Source organism: Neovison vison, chromosome 4, assembly GCF_020171115.1.
Source record: "Neovison vison isolate M4711 chromosome 4, ASM_NN_V1, whole genome shotgun sequence".
Lineage (NCBI taxonomy): Eukaryota > Metazoa > Chordata > Mammalia > Carnivora > Mustelidae > Neogale > Neogale vison.
In genome coordinates, this window is record NC_058094.1 from 141003239 (window position 1) to 141027431 (window position 24193).

The 24193-nt window shown below is 37.8% G+C and overlaps 1 protein-coding gene across 2 annotated transcripts; it reads right to left on the bottom strand.

Moving 5' to 3' along the window:
- Window positions 1-3514: 3514 nt before the first annotated feature.
- CBLL1 (Cbl proto-oncogene like 1) lies at window positions 3515-23692 on the bottom strand. 2 transcript variants are annotated; one of them, XM_044245807.1, is made up of 6 exons: window positions 23366-23692; window positions 17826-17993; window positions 14508-14605; window positions 14046-14129; window positions 10654-10727; window positions 3515-8131 (listed from the first exon to the last, which is right to left on the bottom strand). In XM_044245807.1, the coding sequence occupies exons 1-6, from the start codon at window positions 23376-23378 to the stop codon at window positions 7096-7098; spliced, it is 1473 nt and encodes a 490-aa protein (XP_044101742.1). In that variant the 5' UTR covers window positions 23379-23692; the 3' UTR covers window positions 3515-7095. The 2 variants fall into 2 exon arrangements, with proteins under 2 accessions (XP_044101742.1, XP_044101741.1); XM_044245806.1 differs by having other exon boundaries at window positions 14508-14608; window positions 23366-23689.
- Between the last annotated feature and the right edge of the window lie 501 nt (window positions 23693-24193).

Consider the following 24193-nt stretch of genomic DNA (forward strand, 5'->3'; position numbering starts at 1 on the left):
ATTATGGCTGATGTCTGCATCTTCCCAAATAAAGGGGCTCTTTATAAGCTTCTTGCTAATCAGTTTTTAACATGGAGCACTCCAAGCATTGCACCTCCATTTCAATCTATTCAACTTTAACATCTTAAGAGGTTCACTTATCCTCACACTTAAACGTTTTCTTCTCTTAGGCTTCTAAGATGGATATGCTTTTGGGGTAATGGGAACACATGGGGTTGGGCCTCTCCTTACCTAACTCAGAGCAAATGTTGAAAACAAAAATCTGATCCCTTATTTAGGAAAAGGCCAAGAGATCATGTTGGAAGACAAAAAGAAAACTTACATAAGTCAGAACAAGTACTGAAGGGAAGAGGATACCCAGTGATGCAACTGGGAGAGAGAACAACTTGTGAAGAGACAGATATGTTACTGCAATTAAGAAAGGTTGCTGCTAATACATGCTGAGCAGTTTATCCTTAAAATTTTTCTAATGATTTAAGTATTTGATACTCATTCTTGACTAAATGCAGTACCTTACCATTTGGAAATGCAAATGAAATGTTCTTGACCATACACTGCATAAACTAGAACAGACCATAAGAATCTTTCGTTCATTTTTTTTGCCATGTTCACCTGCACATCAATCTACTGACCTTTTCCCCCGATCTGCTCCACCAGCATCTTTTATTGCCCCACGAATGCCAACCCCATCCTTCCGGCTGCTTAGGTTGAAAAATCGGTCAGGAAACTCTATTGACTCTACTTTTAAGATCTGTCTAGAATCAATTCATTCAGTTCTCAAAACGGACACCATAAGGTGGGTATTACGTTTGTCCCCATTTTTTAGAAAAGCAAACTAAAGCAAGGCTCGAAGAGGGTAAGTAATTAGTCTGTTATAGAGTTGCAGGTAGCAGAGTCAGAGTTCAGTTTGGACAGTCCAACTCCAGAGCCAGGCTCTTCTTAATCATTAGGAAGCATCACCTCACTAAAGAAATTAACACCTGTCTAAAAACTGATCTAGCACAACGCAGACTAAATTCAGGAACAATATAGACGCATTCTACGAATTTGTTCCAAAGTCACTAATTCCGTGTTCTACAATGAAAATGTACCGAGAGGGGCACCTGGGTGGCTCAGTCATTAAGGGTCTGCCTTCGGCTCAGGTCATGATCCTGAGATCCTGGGATCGAGCCCCACTTCGGGCTCCCTTCTCATCAGGAAACCTGCTTTTCCTTCTCCCACTCCTCCTGCTTGTGTTCCCTCTCTTGCTGTTTCTCTGTCAAATAAATAAAACATTTTTTAAAAAGTGTACCCAGAAAAGCTATTAGGGAAACACAAAATCAATGCCCAGAATCTAACAAACTTAATACCTTCCTCGTTATGGCTGTATGTGTACGTATATTTTCATGATACATTTTTAAATTCCTTTTGGGGGGGCTAATATCCTTTGAAAAAGAATATAAGAAACCTTTGGAGAAAAATTTAGGAATGATTACCAAGAAAAATCTCTAGATGAGTTAGAATGTGAGCTCCTAAAGGGCAGGGACCAGATCTATTTCATTCACCATTTTATACCCATATCATACATATACTGCTTAATTTATGCACGTAAGTTTATTACATTTTTATACGTCATGCCCATTTATTACTTTATATATTCATCCTTCCACAAGTATGACCATCATCTTCTGTGTAAATTATTAAAACCTCTACTAGTCTCTCTTTACCTTCCTCATCTTTTCCAAACACAGAGCCAGAATAATCCTTCCAAAAAGAGCCAGATCATTCCATTCCTCTGAACTCCACGAAGGCTTCCCAGGTCAGAGTAAGGTCAAAGTTTATGATGGCCCAGAAAGCCTGTGATTTCCCCATTCCCTGTTATTACCTCTCTGACCTTCTCTTCCCACTCGTCTCACTCATTCCAATCCAATCTCCTTACTGTTCCCCAAATATGCCAGATGCAGCCCCCACTTTGACCTTTACAGCCTGTTTGCTTAGAAAGTTCCACCCCATGATATCTACATGGCTAACTCTCATCTACTTCAAGAATTTTTTTTATTATTTTGGGTGTAACCTCTACACCCAATGTGGAGCTCAAACTTACAACCCAGAAATCAAGAGTCACGTGCTCTCCTAAGCTAGGCAGGCACCGGATTTAAAGAAATTTTTTTTTAAGTATTCCCATTTACTTCAAATTGTTGTGCAAATGTCTTCTCTTCACTTAAAACTGCGAACCTCCCACTGCCAGATTATCCTTACTTTTCCTTTATCTCATAGAATTTTATCACACTTCTAACATGTTAGGTAATTTAATTAAATTTGTCGATCCTCTAGCTCTAAAGGCTTATGCACCCCAAGGGCTTAGCATACTGTCAAGCACACACTTGAATGAATGAATGAGTGAATGAATGAATGGTTTAGATCCCACGTAGTGGTAGGTGCTCAGTCTATGTTTATTATCAGTCATGAAATACATTTACCATGGATTAAGATGCTGAACCACAGCATGGAGCCTCTTTATAGTTGTCAGCTGTGCAACTAAACTGATTATAGATGGGCAATATACACCACAACTGTAACAGTACTTAACCCCGGAAGGGCAATGTTCATTGGAAGGGGATCTATACCTTTATTTGTAGCATTAATGTGTTTTATTTTTCCCAAAAGATTTATTATTTAATTAAAATACCAATATTAAAACAAAAAATTAAAGGTTTGAAAGTAATGCTTAGGAAGAAAAGCAAAAGGGAGCAGTATTTTTCAATCTGAAGGCAGGCAAAAGGAGAGTAATTTTAAAGGTAGATTAACAGAAAGTGGGCTTAATGCAATATGAAAATTGGTGCCTACAACTATGAGAATAGAAACGGGATATTCTGAGTCATAGAATAACATTTCAAAATACCAGATTTTTTTAAAGAATTTATTTTTTTAAGATTTTTTCATTCATTCATTTATTTATTTATTTATTTATTATATTTTTTAAAGATTTTATTTAACAGAGAGAGATCACAAGCAGACAGAGAGGCAGGCAGAGATAGAGGGAAGCAGGCTCCCCGCTGAGCAGAGAGCCCGATGTGGGACTCGATCCCAGGACCCCGAGATCATGACCCGAGCCGAAGGCAGCGGCTTAACCCACTGAGCCACCCAGGCGCCCTCATTTATTTATTTGACAGAGATCACAGCAGGCAGAGAGAGGAGGAAGCAGGCTCCCTGCCGAGTAGAGAGCCCAATGTGGGGATAGATCCCAGGAGCCTGGGATCATGACCTGAGCCAAAGGCAGAGGCTTTAACCCACTGAGCCACCCAGGCGCCCCCAAATACTAGATTTTTATCAAGACGTGGTCCTGCCCATGTGTGAGAACTAAACCCATGACTATTCAATTCTGGGATTCTGTAATGCTTAAAAGATGGGAAAATTAAAACTTAACACTAAAATACTGCTTTAAGAATTGTTGTAAAAAAAAAAAAAAAGTTCTCTTAACACTTTTCCCCTCAACGACAGAAAACTGAAGGGGCATGAATCAAAACAAAAATTGTTTGAAAATCCAAATGTTTTTATTAATATCAAGTATTTTCACTGGCTTACTTCTCTGTCCCCTCTAAGCGAACTATATCCAATATTGCTTTATTAGATTGTGCATATACCATAATAAGTAAATTCTACTTAGTTTCTAGGCCAAAATTTAACAGATTACAGTTACAAACCAGTGAAGAAAAATAAATCCACTTTGGTCAAAATATAGTATGTTTGAGTATGATTACATCAAACCTCAATTAACATCAATATTTGATGGCTAATCTAGTAATTAGAAAAGTATATTTTTGTTCTAGGTACTTGTGATTTTTTTCCACGTACAGCTGACCCTTCAACAACAGGGGTCTAAACTGCGTGAGTCCGCTTACTCATACATGAGGTTTTTTTCTATATGGTATAGTACTGTATTTTTCTCTTCTTCTATTAACTTTCTTGGTGACATTCTTTCCCTAGCTCATTGTTAAGAATACAGTATATAATACATATAATATGCTAAATATGTATCAACTGTGTATATATTATCAGGCTATTAAAATCTGGGGGAGTCAAAAGTTATACGTGGATCTGACTGTGCAGGGGGGACAGCACCCCTAATTCCCACGTTGTTCAGGGTCAACTGTACTTGTGATATAGGACTTTTTCAAAATGCTGAGATTGGACTACAGGACTTTTCCAGAAAGAGGTAGGACACTCTTCCCGTATGTTAGAACGAAGTCTACAGCAGCTCTGTATACCTCATTATGGTAAAGTTACTTAATGTGAGTTAAAAAATTATGTTCGGATTATCTTTTCCACTTATATTTTAGTGGTATCTAGTTAGTATTTACACAATAATTTTGAGCAAATGGTTTTTATAGGGCAAAATGGATATAGTTCCTCATGGTTTTTGCAACTGATGGTTCCCCAAATACTGTATTATACTGAGAACAAGCATGCCACTGAAGAAATATTAACATTCAACTTGCTGGGTTTCATCTCAAAAAAAGTGAATCTAATTTTACTGTAAAAGTTGTATCAACAAATCAACACAGAAAACTCGGCATTCACCCAAATGTGTCATCATTAGGTAAAAATTCATCTAGGCAAAATAGTATTTATGCTTCCATTTTATTGTTTTTAAGAATTAAACTGCCACCTCAGTAGTCTTAAGAGCAATATAATGAAACATACATACATTTAATTTAGACTTATGTCCATCATAGCTTCAAAGGCTTCCCTGAAATAAGGCTGGGATTCACATCTTTTTCCTTAAGGAAAGAAACACTAACAGTAATTTTGTTACCTTCTACCCACCCACCCTCATTCAAACAATAACTGGATGAATTCAAGTCTAACACCATTTAAAAATTTTGTCTGCTGCAACACATTCATCTGATCTGCCTCCCTGCATAACACATATTTTTTAAACCTAACTGAAAAGAAATCATTTTTAAAGTCTATGAGAATTCTCTTAAACATGTGGAAGTTTATCATGATACTAACTGTTTTGTCCAATACATGGGCTAAGTGGTTTCATACCACGTTCAGCTCTAGTGAATTTCAGTAAAAACAGGAGAGCTCCTTAGAGAAAGTTGAAAAGCTCTGAAGTGAATTTGGCTATTTTCTTATCACAAGAAACAAAGAATGGTATTGGGTTTTCAACAGTAATATTTTAACAGCTCCTAAACAGGGGCATGAAAAGGAATCAAGTTTGCACCAGTCCAAGTACCTACAGTAATATGATAGAAGCACTCACCACCACCATTTCACACTAGTTCATACTTCACTCCCACGCTTCTAGTAACAAGAATTTCTCACTACATCTATTGCATTAACACTGGACTCTCGAACTGCTAGATGTGAAAAATCACTCCATTAACTTAAAAAAAAAAAAGCATATTCATTATTTTCAGCTGGTCAAGGTTGAAATGATCATTGATATCATCTCTAACTTCAGCTCTAAATTCATAGACGCCTCTGCATCTGATGATCCAAGATGAGAAACTGTTTTCTGCTTGTATCTGACAGAATTAAATGGTAAATTAGCCATCAGTTCACCCTTTGTCAAAAAGAAGTGTTCTAAATTTATGCACTACAAACTAGTTATAAATGATATCTGCATACTACATTTTTCATGTTTATATTATGCACCATTTTAGGGGGGAGGAAATACTTCACAGGGGTTTATTCAAAGGATATAAAATAATACCCTAAGAGTACTGATTTATACATACGAGATCTGTATAAAACATTAAGTGGTCATCTTAGCTGGACTGTAACAAGCCCCTATAATGCAAAAGCTGACTCTAAAGGCACCTTATAAAGCTCTGAAATTCACAATTTAGTCATCACTTTTCTCCAATACAAAATCGTCTGGTGGTCTGCACTGTTGACTCCCTTTTAAAACGTTCCAAATTTTATAGTGCTTAACCAATGAAAGGAATAGGAAATAATTAACACTTTTAAAATTTCAAGTTAGAGAAAAAAACCTTATCACACAGTAATGAAACCTGAGCAACGCAAGTTTGTGATTACAAGAAGGTCCTTCATTAATACAGTATTCCTCGATGGCATTCAAATTGTACTTTAAAACCCAATAGACAAGAACCCACTCAAAGCACAGATCAAACTCTACCAGGAAATGAGGAATTATACAAAGCCTATTCAGCCCTAAATATTTAAGTTTTAGACAATGAGCAAAGTAGAACACACTTCATCTAGATAACACAGTTTTAAACAGTTCTATAAAATAATGTTACTTAAGATTAGTAAATGTGGTGCATCATGTGATTCCCACCATTCGGTAGAAAGAATTAACGAGTAACAGTATCCCCCAATAGCTCGGAGCCTGTAGAGTCAATTGCTTTGGCCGTATCTTTCCAAATAACTACTAATGCCTTTTAATATTACGAACATAAATATGGAATTCCAATGTATTTTGGTGCTCCTGAGGCTGCCTAAAAACAAAAAGGCATCCAAGTGAAGTGCATTATATATTTAATATACCTCAAAATTTCAGTGCCTAAAATGTGAAATAATTCTCTACCATTTAACAGTCTGCCTTACAGTAAATTCTAGTAGATTTTTACTTTTAGGATTTTATTGTAACTTTGGGAAATTAGTGGTAAAACATATGGTTTTAAAAAACAGTATGTGGCTGCACTTAAATTCACATAAAAATAGCATTTTTACAACCATTTTGAAATTTTATCCTCTTACACAGGTTAACAAAATGTATCACAAGAAAAACTAAACGTTGGATTTAACAAAAGCCGTATTTTTAGAAGTGGAACAATGAAAAATTCTTCTCAAATTTTTTACAAATGGTCACCTCTGGGTCAATTTACCACACTAGGGGAACAAAGTTGTTAAAACGTAGCTGTGCTCAACTGAGCCACTTATCTGCACTACAGTATAGTACTTGAAGTCAATCCTAAGGTCAAGATTTAAAACCATTTTAAGAGACAAGACCCTAAATGTTTTGCGGTCACCTCAATAAGAGGTACACTTCCTTCCCCCAAACAGTCAAAGCTTAATTAAAAGATTGACTATACATAAGTTTTTGTTTTTCCTCATCATATCTTCAGTTCAAAGTACTATTAATCATTGGTAATACGGTCTATATCTTGTCTGATCTGGATGATGTGGTCCAGGAAGTGGGGTTTGAGAAGGCGGACCCTGCATTCGTGGAGGAGGAGGTGGCCCTCTCGGTGCAGGCCATATACCAGGACTCATTCCCCCTGGTTGTGTAAATGGAGGGCTCAGAGTTCCTTGATCTTCACTGAACTGGGGTAAAGAGTTAGGATTGTAATGGTGAGGAGGGGGTGCGGTTACAGGCGGACCACCATGCTGAGGTGGGGGAGGTCCTGGAGGAGGATGGTTCATATAAGGTGGCATCTGGGCAATAATATGTCCAGGGGGAGGGGTGATTGGTGGTGGAGCAGAGGTCATTGGTGGAGGTGGAGCTTGGCTATACACCAAGTGAGGAGTACCTGCGGCCTGGGGAGGATGTGGCATTGGATGGCTGATTGGTGGTGGAGGAGGTGGGGGTGGTGCGTAATGTTGCTGTGGAGGCATAATATGATGCGGGTGCGATACCACTGGTTGGCCCTGATATTCAGGATGGTGGTGAGCAGGTGCTGGGGCAGGAGGTGGTGGTTCTCTAGCACCTGAATTTGAGTCATCCTGAATAGGGACAGTTATTAGATTGCTGTGTTTTCTTGTTGAAATACGAAAGGTTTCCTGACTGACCGAGCGAGGTGGAGGTGGAGCCATGGACAGCTCTGCAGGAGGAGCACGGATGTCCTCATGTGGCTGGGTATAGTGCTCGTGCGGCACGTGCTGCAAAGGGGGTGGCGGCATCATGATGTGCTGCTTTGGCGGGATATGGCTCATATGGTGCTTGTCTGGCGGCATTATAAAGCGATCGGGGATTTCGGCTGGCGGTGGGGCAATAGGAGGATGGACGCTTTCGAGCGAAGCACGGGTAACAGGTTTTCCAGCTCTCATGTGGCGGTGGTTGATATGAGCCTGTAAGTCCCTCTGAGACAAGTACGTTCTCTTGCACCCTTGAACAATGCTACACATGAAGAGAGAACCTCGTGTACACTGCTCGATTCGCTGCACAGGATCACTACAGCTAAATTAGAAAGGGGGAAAAAACGATTTACTGAAAGCAGACTATAAAAATAACGCACGTAACTTCAGAGCTACGCCTGTTTCTAAAATCAGTTGTGGAAAACACTGCAGAAGTGCACGATTAAAAGCTATAGTTACTGTAAGTGAACTTTAATCTCTCCCACTCTGTGGTCTGTTCCCTATTAAGCGTCAGCTTTTCCACCAAACTCAGAACTCTTACTACAACAAAACATTACAAGTGCTCATCAAACAGAGTATGTTTTAAGAAAAGACCTAGTCTTAAACTATAAGCGACTCTTCATCTCACAAAACAAACTGAGGGTTGCCGTGGGGTAAAGGGGTAGCTAGAGGGCGGTGGGGATATAAACATAGGGGAGGGTACGTGTTATGGTGAGTGCTGTGAAGTGCGTAAACCTGGCGATTCACAGACCTGTACCTCTGGGGCTAATAATACATTATAAGTTTATAAAAAAATTTAAAAATTATATATATATTTAAAAAAAAAAAGGAAAAGACCTAGTCTTCCTAAGACCTCGAATGATCTGGTTGTCTCAAACAACTCTATGCTTTGCATCCATTTGCAAAAATATGCAGAAGGGATAAACCGAAGATCTGTCATAGTCATGGAATCCAAACTTATTTAGTATTTACTAAACAGTAAACACATGCTGAGCAAACAGTATGACGTAGACGATGCTATGAGGACCACCCAAACAAGTACGATCACCCTACTCATCAGGGCTCCTAACATTCAAAACTGTCAACAACTTCAGTTCAAACCCTGACTATCCAGAGTCTCTTAAGGAAGAATTACCAGACAATTTCACTACTAAAAGTATTACACACTCCCTTCTAAATTTTAAGCACTAAATTTAACTCATTCTTATTGACTCAGGGTCAAAATTATAACTCTTTTTCATTCACTGTATTTAATCCACACTTGCGTTTGGAGTTTTTTTGAAACAGGAAAAAAGGACTGAACCAGGTATCAGAAGAAGAAGGGTCAAGCATTGGCTCTGTAAACTTGGAGAGGTTTTTTAATCTTTTTGTTTATTTCTTCATCTGCACCATGGGGTTTAAACATGCATTCTACCTGACTTACCATGGTTTTTTTAATCTACTTTGCCCTACTCAGAGAAGAGTATTCTAGGATAAATAAAACAATGAAAGGGAAGGACTGAATCACTAGTTCAGCACTACGTATGCACAGATACAAGCCACAATTGCGGAGTGTGTGTGCTGGGTCATCTGAGAAGAAATTAAATGGCTCTACACTCTTGAGTTTGAGTTGTGCCTACACTTCCATCCTTGCTGTCAGGCTGGCTGGCACTCCTTGAACCCAGTAGGTTTCCCATAAGTGGCCATTTGGCACAGTTCTTTTTTTGCTTCTAATCTGCTACAAACTCGGAAGTACCTCTACAATAACAGGATGTAAGGCACTTTGTTTTGGGTGATGCTTAAAAGCAACAGTGTATGGTATTCATATTAACTTGGATTTCCATTTCTTCACTTCCTGATTTGAGTCTGATAAGCCAAAGAGGCTTATGTTCTCTAATAGCTAAGGGCCAACCAGTGAGGTCCTTACTAGGGAGTTACTCTTAATATCTCGAAGACTAAATTCCTTTTAACTATTAATATTAGAAGACTTAGTGAATCACCCTTTCTCTCTCAGTGATGCCAATCCTCCTACAACTGTCCATAATTCTGTTCTGAACCAATACTTCCAATCTTGGGCTAGCTTCTGACACAAGTCATAAAATCTCAGAAGCCTACAGTTGTTCCAAGGAAGTCTGTCACAAAGCTTTCTCAAGCCTTCTATCAGGGGTTCTAAATGGATATTAAAATTCCCAATTTATTCTGGATCTTTCAAGACCATCCCAAACTGGATCAATATCAACCAATACCTCTAGATCTTCTTCATAACTTGTCTGAGCTGATGCCATGATGGTGTCCTAAGATGTACTCGAGACATAAATAAGATTTGAAGGCAATAAATAAGAGCTTATACTTAACATAGCACTTATTATATACTAGGTACTATATATTCACATACTAGTTTAGTTCTAACAACATAGGGAGGTAGATACTATTATTAGCTCCATTTTACAGATGAAGAAACAACCTGTCACATAGCTAATAAGTGGCTGAATAGGGATCTGAAGTCAGGAATTCTAATTCCAAAGTCTCTGGGCTCAATCACTGGTTGATACTACCTCTATAATGTGCCATCAGAAAAAACAACAACAACAACAACAAAAAAAAAACCAAAACAACTCTTTTGATTTATAACACTAATTCTATGATGACAAATGTATTTGTTTTGGCCAATCTGAATTGACAGATAATAGCTGCCTAGCCCTATCCTAAGGGGAAGGCTAAGAGCTACTCTGGGCTCACCAAGAAAGATGAGCTATGTCTGCATGCTTGATATCCTGCTGCTGATTTACATCATACCCTGACCTTTAACCTAGTTTACAATTCATCCCATCACAAGCTTTATTAAAAATGTAATGATAATCTTACCCTGGACACATCTTATCTCCTTTTTTTTCATGTAAAATAGCACAGTCATAGCAAAAAACATGCTTGCATGGAATCTGTGAACAGAGACATATTAGTTAAGCACAATAGAATTTAAAATATTTCCATAAAAAAATAGACATAGAAGGCACTTGAGAACTATTCCTCAAAAACACCATTTATTAAGTACTAGAAAAGCAACAGTTAACCTTTTTCAGTAACAAAGCAATAGAAACCTTGGCCCTTTCCCCAATAAATGTATACATAGTCATCTGCTTACACTTTCTGGAAATATAAACACTATGAGTTTTATCCTGTGTTTCCTAGCATGTAAAGCTCCTAATGAAGCCCACACTATTCAAACCAATCTACAGATTTAATGCAATTTTTCACAGAATTAGAACAAAAAATCCTATAGTTTGTATGGAACCACAAAACCCTGAACAGCCAAAGTGTAATCTTGAGAAAGAACCAATCTGGAAGTATCACAATCCCAGCTGTCAAACTAAACTACAAAGTCATAGTAATTGAAACAGGATGGTACTGGCACAAAACAGACAAATGAATGAAACAGAACCGAGCCCAGAAATAAACCCATGCTCATATGGTCTATTAATCTATGACAGAGGAAGCAAAAATACACAATGGGGGAAAATGCTGTCACTTCAATAAACGGTGATGGGAAACTGGACAGCCAAGGAAAGAATGAAACTGAACCACTTTCTTATACCATACACAAAAATAAACTCAAAATGGATTAAAAAGCTACATATCTGACATGAACATGAATTCCTAAAAGAAAACACAGGCAGCAATTTTCTGGAAAGCAATCTTAGCAACATTTTTCTAGAGGTCTCCCCAGGCAAAGAAAACAAAAGCAGAAATAAATAACTGGGACTACAACAAACTAAAAATGCTTTTGCACAGCAAAGGAAACCATCAACAAAACAAAAAGACAACCTGCAGAATGGGAGAAATTTGCAAGTAAGATATCCAATTAGGGGTTAATACCTAAAACACATAAAGAACTCAACACCAAAACAAACAAAAAACCAAACACCACTCGATAACCTGATTAAAAATGGGCAGAGGACCTGAATAAACATTTTTCCAAAGAAGAGAGATGGCCAATAGTCATGTGAAAAGATGCTCAACATCACTAACCATCAGAGAAATGCAAATCAAAACCACAATGAAATACCATCTTACATCTGTCTGAATGGCTAGTATCAAAAGGACAAGAAAGAACATGCTGGTGAGAATGTGGGGAAAAAAGAACCCCCACTGCACTGTTGGTAGGAATGTAAACTGGCACAGCCACTGTGGAAAACTGTATGGAAGTTTCTCAAAAAACTAGAACTTGAAGTACCATATGATCCAGTAATTCCACTTCTGGGAATTTACCTGAGGAAAACGGAAAACGCTAATTCGAAAAGGCATATGCACCCTTATGTTTACTACAACGTTATTTATAATAGTCAAGATATGGAAGCAACCCAAGTTGTCTAATGGTAGATAAATGGATAAAGAAGATGTGGTACATATATACAATGGAATATTTAAAAATTATAATAAAGTAATAAATAATATAGAAACAATAGTACAATAAAATAATACAAATAAAAATATAATAATAAAAAAATACACTCATAAAGAATTAGATCTTGCATCTGCAACAATGTGGATGAATCCAGAGGGTGTCATGCTAAGTCAAGTTAGTTCAGAGAAAGACAGGGGCACATGAGTGGCTCTGTCAGTTAAATATCCGACTCTTGATTTTGGCTCAGGTCAAGATTTCAGGGTCATGAGACTGAGCCCCACATCAAGCTCCGCACCCAGCAGGGAGTCTGCTTCTCTTCCTCTGCCCCCGCACCACCCCTCTTGCTCATGAGCACACACACTCTCTCTCCCTTTAAATAAATCTTTAAAAACAAAACAGAAAGACAAATACCATATGATTTCACTTACATGTAGAATGTAAAAAACAAAACAAATACAACAAAAAGAGAAACAGTCATAAATACAGAGAACACATTAGTGGCTGTGGCAAAACAGGTGCAGGTGATTAAGAGGTACAAACTTCTAGCTATGAAACAAACAAGTCACAGGAATGAAAAGCACAGCAGAGTCAATATTGAAATATTCTGAACTGTGTTATACAATATTGAAATATAGTCAATAATATTGTAATAACTTTGTGTGGTGAAAGACGGTAACCATTCATGGTAAGCACAGTGTAATACATGTAATTGTCAAACTACTATGTCGTACAAGACGGTAACCATTCATGGTAAACACAGTGTAATGTATGTAATTGTCAAACTACTATGTCGTACACCTGTAACTTATTTATTTATTTACTGAACGATTTTATTTACTTGACAGAGAGAGACACAGTAAGAAAAGGAATACAAGCAGGTGGAGTGGGAGAGGGAGAAGCAGGCTTCCCGCTGAGCAGGGAGTCCAATGCCGGGCTTAATCACAGGACCCTCAGATTATGACCTGAGCCGAAGGCAGACGCTTAACACTTAAAGACTGACCTACCCAGGTGCCCACGTGAAACTAATTTAATGTCAACTATACTTCAATTAAAAATAAAAAATTTAAAATTAAAAAAAAAATTTTTTTAAAAAGCTCCCAAAGAATACTATAACCATGTTTTATCTTATCCTGTTCCTCCTGAAACTATTCCAAAGCAATAAAATAATAAGATCTCCTACATTTAAGTAGCATTTTTCTCTGACAGTTAATGAACCTATAAAACTCTAAAAATAAATAAAAAGGAAACAGAAAAATGATGTTAAACCATTTTAAAATTCACCATCCATTACTGTTATTTAGTTATGTTATACAGCAAAGCAAGGGAGTACAATTTATGCCCTCTACCAGCAGACATGTTACTGAGTTCAATTTTTTTTTTTCAAATACAAATGTGAAATTATCTTTTTTTAAGGGAAGATTGTCAAAATTACTATAAAATTACAGCTGGGGGTTGTAATTGTTTTTAATGATTAGAATTCAATTCTCCAAAATCCTAAATAGTATTAGTTTTACATTAAAAGTTATAACCATCAAAAACGAATAACTGATTTTACTCTTTAAACAAGAAAAAAATTTTTCCTTAATGAACTATAATAAATGTACACTAACAGGTATCAAAGAGTCCAAAGAAGTAAGTTTTCAGAAGTCAGTTTCCTTAGTATTTTTCAACTAATTCAAAAATTTGTCAGTTAAATGCATGTTATCCCAAAATTTCCCTTAGCTATTTCATACTTATTTAAAAATGTCACAAACTTAGTCATTGAACAGTGATAAACCTACCTACTTAAATTTCAGAATCCTATCTCTATGCAAATGTTTACGTTTACTAAAACATTTAATTTAGTAATACTTACCATTCGCCCATAGATTTTAATAGGCAATCCACATTTGTCACAGAAATGAACTGGTGTATCATCCTTTTCACCTAAGATGTTTATCTGTTGAAATGATATAATTAAAATTTCCTTTTTAAGCATTTCTAAAAATTATATTTATAATTTATGCAATGAATTGGTTAGTATTTATAAAAATTGTTAGAACCATTAAGGTTTTTTGGGTATAATTCCCATATATTCCATATCATTAGATGTGCCACTGTTAGGGTTTTTTTTCTCTTAGTGTTTAAGGTTATTGATTTTACTTGACTTTCCTGAAAATTACTTCAAATTATTTTTGAAAATAGTGGAAACAGGACATTAATGAACACATCATTTGAGTGTTCTAAAAAGTGTAATAGCTGTAATAAAAGCTCAAACCATTCTTTAAGTATTCTGATTGTTTTTTATTGTTCTAATAAAATTTATTTTTAGTTATACCTGGAAGTCCCAAAAAAGGTGTCCAGGAAATCTTCTCTGATTTCCAAACAGTTCGCCCCCTTTACAGTCATACCGTTCTTCTTCATTATAATCAAATGCTTCTGAGAAAAGAAAGTGTTAAAGATTAACTTTTCACAGCCTAAATTTCATTTCGGAAGTACATGCAACATGGCACCACAGACCTGTTCACCGAAAAGCTCATCTGACGCCTTTCAAAGCTCTTCTAAGGACAAGATAATCAAGACTAGTTTAAATTGAGTTTAAAATATCAGCTAGAAATGATCTTGGCAACCATCTAGTCCAATTCTCTTACTTCACGTTTGAGAATATTGTAGTTTGGAGACCCATAATAACACACAGACTAGTGGTAGAGCCAGAAACAGACCTCTAGAAATCTTCACTCTCACTCAAGTGCTCTTATTAACTCAACAGACTATCCCTAACATAAAACTTCACTAATTACCATCATCACACTTGTTGCACAAACTTTAAAGATACTCATCACCACTTATTCTAATCTAAAGTGGTATCATGTTGCAAGTGGCTGATTTTTTCTTTTTAAAGATTTTATTTGTTTATTTGACAGAGAGAGATCACAAGTAGGCAGAGAGGCAGGCAGAGAGAGAGAGGGGGAAGCAGGACTGGATCCTAGGACCCTGAGATCATAACCTGAGCTAAAGGCAGAGGCTTAACCCACTGAGCCACCCAGGCGCCGCATGTGGCTGATTTTATTGCAAAAGTATATAATGGAAACAAAGAATTCTTCACGTTTTCTTCTTACAACTTAAAATTAGGTATCCTCTCCTTTAGTCTTAAAACTGAGCCTGATTTTAGACATACCTCATCCTTTCAGTTAAAACTTCTCCCTGGTTTATCAACCAAACAGCAGAAGCCATATCATATCTATTCGCAAGTATCCACCTCTACACTGCATATACCAATAAAGTTATAAAGATCAAATGGGCTCAATTTCTCTGACCCTGATTGTAATCTTCTCATTTCACACAAAAGAAGGGAAAACTAATGGGCAGTGTGATGGTAATTCTAGGTAGAATCCAATTACCTAAAGTAAAACTGAGAAGACACATCTATCCCTCCAAAATGCCAGGCTTCTCATGTCTCTTTTGGCCCTAGAACTGGTAAACAGAGTAGCCCAAGCACACAAGTTTTAACTTTACCCACATGGCTAAATTACAGCACCTGTTTATGGAGTGGTCCATGGACATACACACAAATACAGCGATGCAAGGCTTCTTCAAAGCTGATCTAGATACTCAGTGCACTGCTAATGATCTCCAATACAGAGTAGAGTTCAAAGAGTGTTCTTATAAAGTTACAAATGAGTGACCTTAAGTAAGTTTTATAAGGCCCATTTATACCTTATAAAAGTTGCTGTCATCGAAACTCAAAATAAGGAAAATCCATTTCTCTTATTTATCTAAAATGCAGAAAATTATTGCATAAAACAACAGACAAGAAAATGAGGAACATATAATCATTTTTCAAAGTAGTTCAACCTGTATTCCTATCCTTAAAACTACATATATATTGATATAGCTATCATAACCCAAAACTCCTTATTTTGATAAATGCCGAGGAAAAGCACCAATCACTTAATATTTTTTTTACCCCAAATAAGTGAATCTAGAGTAGTCAAACATTATCTTCAGCCTCAGTTTGCTCTATTAAGAGAGAGGATGGTAACAATTCCTTATAGAAAGGGTGTGGGCTTGCGGGGTGAGAGGAGAGGGAATGAAGGGATATTTGAGAGGAAAAGGATAGAAGGGGGTTTGTAACTTTATTGCCTTGTTGGATTATTACAATAAGAATTTACTTGCATACTACTATGCAGTTTTTAGAAATTACTGAAAGAAACCAAAAGACCAAAGAGGGAGCACCCTAGGTTATAGATACTGTGACTATTTTGATTCCAAAAAGATATAGAGTATTGGAATAGAACAGAAAATCTAGAAACACACATAAATACGTTTAGACCTTTAATGTATGATAATGATGGGATTCCTATTTGGCACAGATATGATAGATCATTCAACAGTTGGGACAAATAGCCAGCTATTTGAGAGAAAAAATAAATACAGCCAAACTCCACTTTATTTTTTTAGTAACCAAATATTTGTCCATAAATATTCCAATGCCAGCTAACTTTTTCTGTAAAAGGCTAGATAGTGTGTATTTTAGGCTGTGTTGGCCTCTTGTAATCACTCAATATGCTATTACAGTGTGAAAGAAGCCATGAACAGAACTTAAATGAATGGGCATGGCTGTGTTCCAATAAGACTTTACAAAAACTGAGCTGGATTTGGTCCACACTGCCAGTCTGCTGACCCTGTACTGAAGAGTAAGATGGGAAAACTAATTCATGCTCATGAAATAGGGAAAAGGCCTTTCTAAGGATTTTATAAAACCCAGAAGTTATAACAGAAAAGACTGGATTGGTATCCAACTACACAGAATCTTCAAACTTCTATACAATAAAAATTGTATATAGAACATGTAAAAGACAAATGGTGAATGTACAAAATACATGACAAAGAGCCAATCTGTGCATTCACTGGGAAAGAACTCATAAAAGCCAACTGGTAAAATAATTTATAAATAACTCATAAAAATAAAGAGAAAACAAAACAGAAAAAATTAAAGGATATAAACACGTAGATCCTTCACAAAAGAAATAATCAATACTATAAAAAAATTTATATATATATATATATATATATCCCCACTCATAATTAAAAAAATATATGTCAAACAAAAATTTTAAAAGGTTAATAGTCCCAATGTTGGTGCGTGGGAATTAAACTGATTTTTTTTTTTGGCAAAGCTATTTGGCAATATTCACTAAATTCTAAAATGCACAGTATCTATCAAGTTATAAAATACCTAAATCATGCAAAATGTTAAATTTTAAATGTTAAACCAAGGATGCATGCTAAGCTATATGTACAAGAATATTTACTACATTGTTTTCAACAGCAAAAAAGTTAGAAAAATTTTTAAATTATGACACATCCATTAAGAAAATATCTAAACCTATTTTCTTAAATGAGCACAGCTGTACATCCTGATAAACTACAAAACTTCAAATGCATCTTACATGCAAAAATGGCAGTTATACATTAAAAAGTTACTATAAAAAATTACTTTGGTGAAGTATTGTCAAGGGAGAGGAACAAATTTCACTTTTAAGACTACGTTTTCGGCAACATTATTTAGTTTTTTCTTTTAAATAAATAAAGAAGAGCACATGGATTATTTGGTGGAATGAGACTTCCGGACTTCTCAACTTAAACAAATTACCTTCATCCCCAGGTGGAGCCTTTGCAGGCATCCTGTTTATAGTCCTTGGAGCTCGAGGTGCGGTTTTGGTTTTATTCCCTTGTTTGGAGATGAGCTTTATAGGAATTCGTCTTCGAACATCAAGACCACCCAACGATCCGGAACTATTAGTGCCTTGTAACTCATTATCTATGTCAGAAGAAAAAAAGTTGTGATTTCATTCAGTTATCCTTTTCTGAAGGTTATTCTGACACAGGTATTAAAATCACATACCCAACATTATCAAGGGCTAAATATCTGGGCTCTGATTTTAAATATTATGTTATATAAATTTAAACACTTATTTTCTCTGTACTGGATAAAACCTTAGAGCAATGCTTTTTGAGACACAGAACTCTTTAAAAAGTTGACAAAAGTTATAGAACCTCTCCCTGAAGTAGACAAAAATTTTCATGACTCCAGAAGAGCTCACAGAAAACATAAAACCCTTCACAGGCCCAAGATAAGAATTTCTGTCTTTAACCAGAAGAGATTTTCTTAAAAGGAAACAAAAAAAAGAAAAGAAAAAAAAAGAATAAGAGGAAGGAGAAGGAGGAAAAGAAAGAAACCATCCCTATTCTCCACCAAGCACACAAAACACTTAAGTCTGTGAAGTGAATCTACATTAGGACAATCAAAACCAACACAAAACTAACACTGACAATGGCAAAATTAAATAAATAATGCATCTGAAAATGAAGTTAGTTTTAAGGAAGGTCATTATTTCCTTAAGTGTAAAATGGTTTTTCTAAAAAGTATTCAAGAACAGCAAAAATTACTACACCATTTAATAGTAGAAATACTCAATAATGTATTTGTGCTATACCCTTCCTAAAGATAAAATACAAGTGTGTTATTCTGAACAGCATCATAATGGAAAGCTAGAGTTTAGGAGGATGCAAGATTTCTCTGATTAAACTAGATCTAAACAAGGGACACTTTCTAAGTCCCTGCTTGTTATTAGCTATGAAACAAATTAACTCATTTCTCATGAGTAATGGGAGCATTATTTCATAGAACTGACTCCATCTGAAGGTTGTCTCCCTTTTTTAAGTCTATGACAAAATATTACAATACAGAAAATATTCACCTTTACCTACTAAAGACACAAAGGGAAATGCCCTAAAATAGGAAATGCAAATAAAATAATTTTTAAAAATAGTAATGTTTTAAATGTGAAAATTACTGAACTGCCCCCACAGGAGATATTACCATCACGACTGATAGGCACACTGTTCACATCACATTCAGTAAAAGCCAAATTCGGAAAGTAACCTAGTACTAATGACCTCCAAGGCTAGTAGGATCAGACACATGTTAATTCAATCAATTTGCACTCTTCCTGAACAATATTTATTTAAGTTTTATTTATCTACAAATTCTTTATACCCTACATGGGACTCAAACTCACAACCTTGAGATGAAGAGTCGCATGCTTTTCTGATCGAGCCAACCAGGTGCCCCTCTTTCTGAGCAATATTTAGAACAAAATTCAAGATAAGTTCTTAACAATTAATTAAATATCTTTCAGTCTACTTTCTATTATTACTTTTATAATAGCTAATCCTCAAAGAAAAAAATTCATGGAAAGGAATTACATGGTTAGCTAAACTCTTGACTTAGGATAAACCCAACTTGGTCAATTTTCAACACTTCACAAAATGTATTAACAAGTTGAATAATATATTTCATCTGCTTCCATTCTAGTTATTTATGTAAAAGTACCTACAAGCAATGTAATAGCCAAAAGACAGACATGAATCAATTTTTTCTTATTCAAAAGGTATTCCTGATTTTTCAATAACATAAAAAAGCAAGTTAATGTAAACAAATTTAACAGTTCAGTGTTGTCCTTCAGATATTAGAAGGACTCAATGGTTTAACCTAGAGGAATGACCAAAATACCAACACTTCATTATGGCAAATCCTTTTCCCACCATCCTGAACACGTGTCACAACAGTAGCTTGCTTAGTCTCCCGCAATTTTTAGGAAGTCCACTGCCCTTTAACACCTTGCCGCCTACCTCACAGATTGCAAGCCCATAAACAAAGTACAACATTTAAGAGTGACATCATTCTGGGTTTGTCTCTCTTTTCTTTTTAATTAAAAATCAGAAAATACAGCACAATTTCTTTTTGAATATGCCGACTAAAAATATAAAGCCCGTAACTACACAAATCCTTGGCTATTTTAGAGAAAATGAGAACTAAAGCTATCCCTGTCATTTATTTTTCTTTTTTATTTTATAAAGATTTTCTTTTTAAGTATTCTCTACAGCCAGGGAGGGGGCCTTGAATTTATAATCCAAGGACTGAGTCAGTCACATGCTCTACCGGCTGAACTGGCCAGGCACCTCTTTGAGGCCATTTAAGATGAATCCACTTTAAAAAGGAGTAACACTTTCATATTATAGTTTTTTTTATTTCATTTAGAATTTTATCCTGAAATAAAGGAACAAAGAACTATCTTACCAAATTTAGATTTCAGTTTACAACCAAGAGCTGATTCTTAGAAGGACCAAAGAATGAATCAAGGTTAAATCATACTTTCCGGCATCACCATTTTTTTTTTTTAATTTATTTGACAGAGAGAGATCACAAGTAGACAGAGAAGCAGGCAGAGAGAGAGAGAGAGGGAAGCAGGCTCCCTGCCGAGCAGAGAGCCCGATGTGGGACTCGATCCCAGGACCCCGAGATCATGACCTGAGCCAAAGGCAGCGGCTTAACCCACTGAGCCACCCAGGCGCCCCTAAATCATACTTTCCTGGAGTAGTTTTTCCTGGCAAAATTCTATTAGAACACTACAAGATAGCCTTCATTTTATGTTTGACTTTTCAGCGTAATCATAAATTCAGTCAATTTTGTGTATAATATTCAAGGGTATCCTCAATTTCCCCAAGACCCTCTCTTAATCCTTTGACGTTAAAATCTTTCTTTTAAGATGCCTAATCATAATGTCTTCAACTGGCATTTCCTCAACTTGCCAATGATTTCATTTGCGATTTAAACAATTACCAAATTAACGCTTAAGAATCCCATGAAAACCTAAATCTTTTGCAAGGTTTATAACGAAGCAAGGAAAATGACTTAAAACAAAATTAAAAGAATAGAAAAAGATGTGCCTGGTTGGCCCAATCAGTAGAACGTGTGACTCTTGATCTAGGGGTTGTAAACTGGCGCCCCAGGTTGGGTGTAGAGCTTACTTAAAAATAAAATCTTAAAAAAAAAAAAAAAAAAAGAATAGAAAAGGAGCAGCAGTGTTATCTGAGTAAGAACTAATTTTTTAGGTGGTCAGCTCATTTGTGAATATTTTCATGTCAGGATGACTCTTTCCTTTCTTAGGCAACATTTTAACCTAAAAACTAGGGATAACGAATACTCAGAGACATGCCCAGCCCTACTACAACTTCCCAACATAACATCCTCTAAACTGTGCAATGGGCTTGACCCCCAATTCCAGTAACAGGTTCTAATGATAACTGTTTTGCTAAAGCTGCATGTTTGCTACTCGAACACCAAGATCCCAGAGTTTCAATTCTACAAAACTTCCAAATACTAGAGTTCCTTACATACAGCCTGGGTCTTGGCCCTCTTCTTCTCTGTATTCTCATTCAAGTGATCTCATCCATCCTCATTCCATAAAATATTAGCTATCTGGTCCTAAGTCTCAAATATCTATTTTTCAACGCACATCTTTCCTCTGATCTCCACCTGACATCTTCCCTTGTATGTCCCAGTACACAGCTCATACTTAGCAGTCCAAAATCTCATTCCCAAGTTCCCAGGTCTCAGCTTTACCACTAAAAAAAAAAAAAAAGTCCGTTTACTTTCCAAGTTTTCTGGAACTTAGTAACAGACACTACCTAGCTGTCAAACCAGACACCCTTGCAAAGCTCCTACTGAGTTCTACCATGAAAATATGGAATCTGCACATTTCCCTTTTCCCTAAACAAAGCCAACTTCACTAAGTTGAGCCTCTGTTCTTGTCTACTGCAATCACCGTTTCAATTTTCTATTTTCTATTATTCTTCCTTCCCTCTCTTATGCCATTCCACATGAACAACCGATTGTCTTTTTAAAAGAACTTATGTTTCTCCTGTACTCCTGTTCAATGGCTTCACATTGCACTTAAAACAGAATCAAATCTTTACCATGGCCTTCAAAGTCTTTTATGATCTGACCTCTGCTTTCCTTTCCAATCTCTTAGGTCCCTTTTCTTCTTGCTAAGCTGCAGCTGACTAACCTCTATTTTTCCTTCCTCAGAATCTTTGTATTTGCTAGAAATGCTTTCCTCCTCACTAATTCCATGGATGGATTCTTCTCATGTATCAGATCTCAGCTTGTAAATACTACCTTTACAGAAAGACCCTCCCTGACCACTCTCTCTGAAGCTTTCTCCTATTTAGTCTTTAACACAGTTTTTTTCAAAGCACTCATCATGATCTGTAATGTTTACGTTTAAAAAAACAAACAAAAAACAAACAAAAAAAACCACTTGTCTATCTTGTCTTCCCCAACAGAATGTAATCTCCATGCGGTCAGGGACTCAGTCCGTCTGGTTTACAATTCCATCATTCCATCTCCAGGCATACAGGTAACTAGTGTATGTTATGCTGACTAGCATTCACTAAATTTTATAGAGATATAATTTTATATCTATATGTACAAAATTAAGTAGGTATTTGATGATTGAGAGCATCCTAACCATAGTTAATACAAAAAATATCCCTTTTTCCTACTTAACGATACAGCTGAAAGAACTGTACGGAACACTAACTCCAAGTGCACTCATTCAGTATCCAAAAACCACAAAGAAGGAAAAGCCAAACAACACATAACGAAGAGCGGAGTCATTCTTACTTGAAGAAAGAGATCAGAATATCTTGAATTTATGCTCTCCTTTGTAAACGCCCCCAAATGATGAGTAAGGACCACAGCCGGAGCGCTTTGGACTCGGGCAGAAAAAGCCGCTCCGAGTATGATTCCGAAAACCATATCCGACTCCCTTCTCCCACCTCTAGTCCTTGAAGGACCGGAGAGACAATTACGACCCGCAGTGACCACCGCAGCACCCGCCCAAGGCTGGCTGAGACAGCAGGAAGTCTCCAACCCACTCCCGCGCATCGACTCCCAGCGTAATGAGCTTTCCCGACTGAGACTGGAATCTACCCGCCAGTCCCCAACATGTAGAGCAGAGCACCCGTGATGAAGAAAAGAAGAAGAAGAAGCCAGGGCTTTCTCGTCCCCACGCGGCCCGCGCCGCCCACCGTCTGGGCTGGGAGCTCAGCAGAACCAGAGAAGCGGCTGTTGCCGGCACCGAGGCTGTAGGTACCACACCGGACGGTAGGCCGGGAAGCAGCAGGCCCTTGCCGGGCACGGAGAAGGGTCTGTAAGATTTCTTCCTCACCGCCACCCCCCACTCCTGTAGGGCGAGCGTATCCCCTCTCTGCCCGCTGGGCAACCAGTCCCAGGCCGGCCAAGGGGGCATGGAACCGGGACCCCCACTGCCTCCGCCTCCTTACCAGTGTGATCCATGATTCGGCTCGCAGGGCACAGTGGGAGCGGAAGTTAACCGCGCCGGAGTCGCAGGGAGCGCGTGCGCTCTACCTTCCGGAGCCCGGGAGGCGGAAGTGCGACCAAGTTGCCGCGGCTTTAGCCTCCCCGGGTTTCCTGCTCTCTTATCCACTACCCAACTCCGGTGAGGGAGTGAGGCATAGTTCGGGGAGAGGGGGACAAAGAGGTTAAGCAAAGAGCTTCCGAGTCCAGGTTGCTGAGCCTTCTCCTCGGGTGCTTCAAGAGAGAATAGCCTTTAACTACGGAAAGGAGACCCACGGAAGCAGGGGAGGGGGAGAGCAGTAGTAGCCGGAGGAATAAGCTCGCGGCAGGTAAGGCGGCTGCCCGCCTCCGCAGAGCGTTGCCTTCTGGGACTTGTAGTGCGCTGGGCCCCCGGAGCCGGTCAGGCCCACTGCGCAGGCTCGGCCGTTGGGCTGGCCCCACCCCGGCGGGCGGAGTAACGGTTTGGAATCCCCCGGAGTGCGCGAGCGCTCGTCTCCTCCGCCCGGTGCAGGGAAAGTGTAAACACGCGCTCCGGAAGGCGTCCTCCAGTGGGAGGTTGCCCAGGGGATGGCTGGGCGGGGAGAGGAGAGAAAGGCTCTTTGCTTATTGTCTCAAATTTGCTTTGTCCTGGCGAGCTCCGCAGACCCACGCAGAGCCGACTTGGTATACAGCCCTGTTCCCACCGCTTGAGTTTCTAAGGGTTGAAACGCCGAACGCTCGACTAGCGCTCGGGTTTCCTAGCCGGGAGCGCCCGGACCACCTAAGGGCGCGGGGGACCCGCGGCTGCCCCTCGG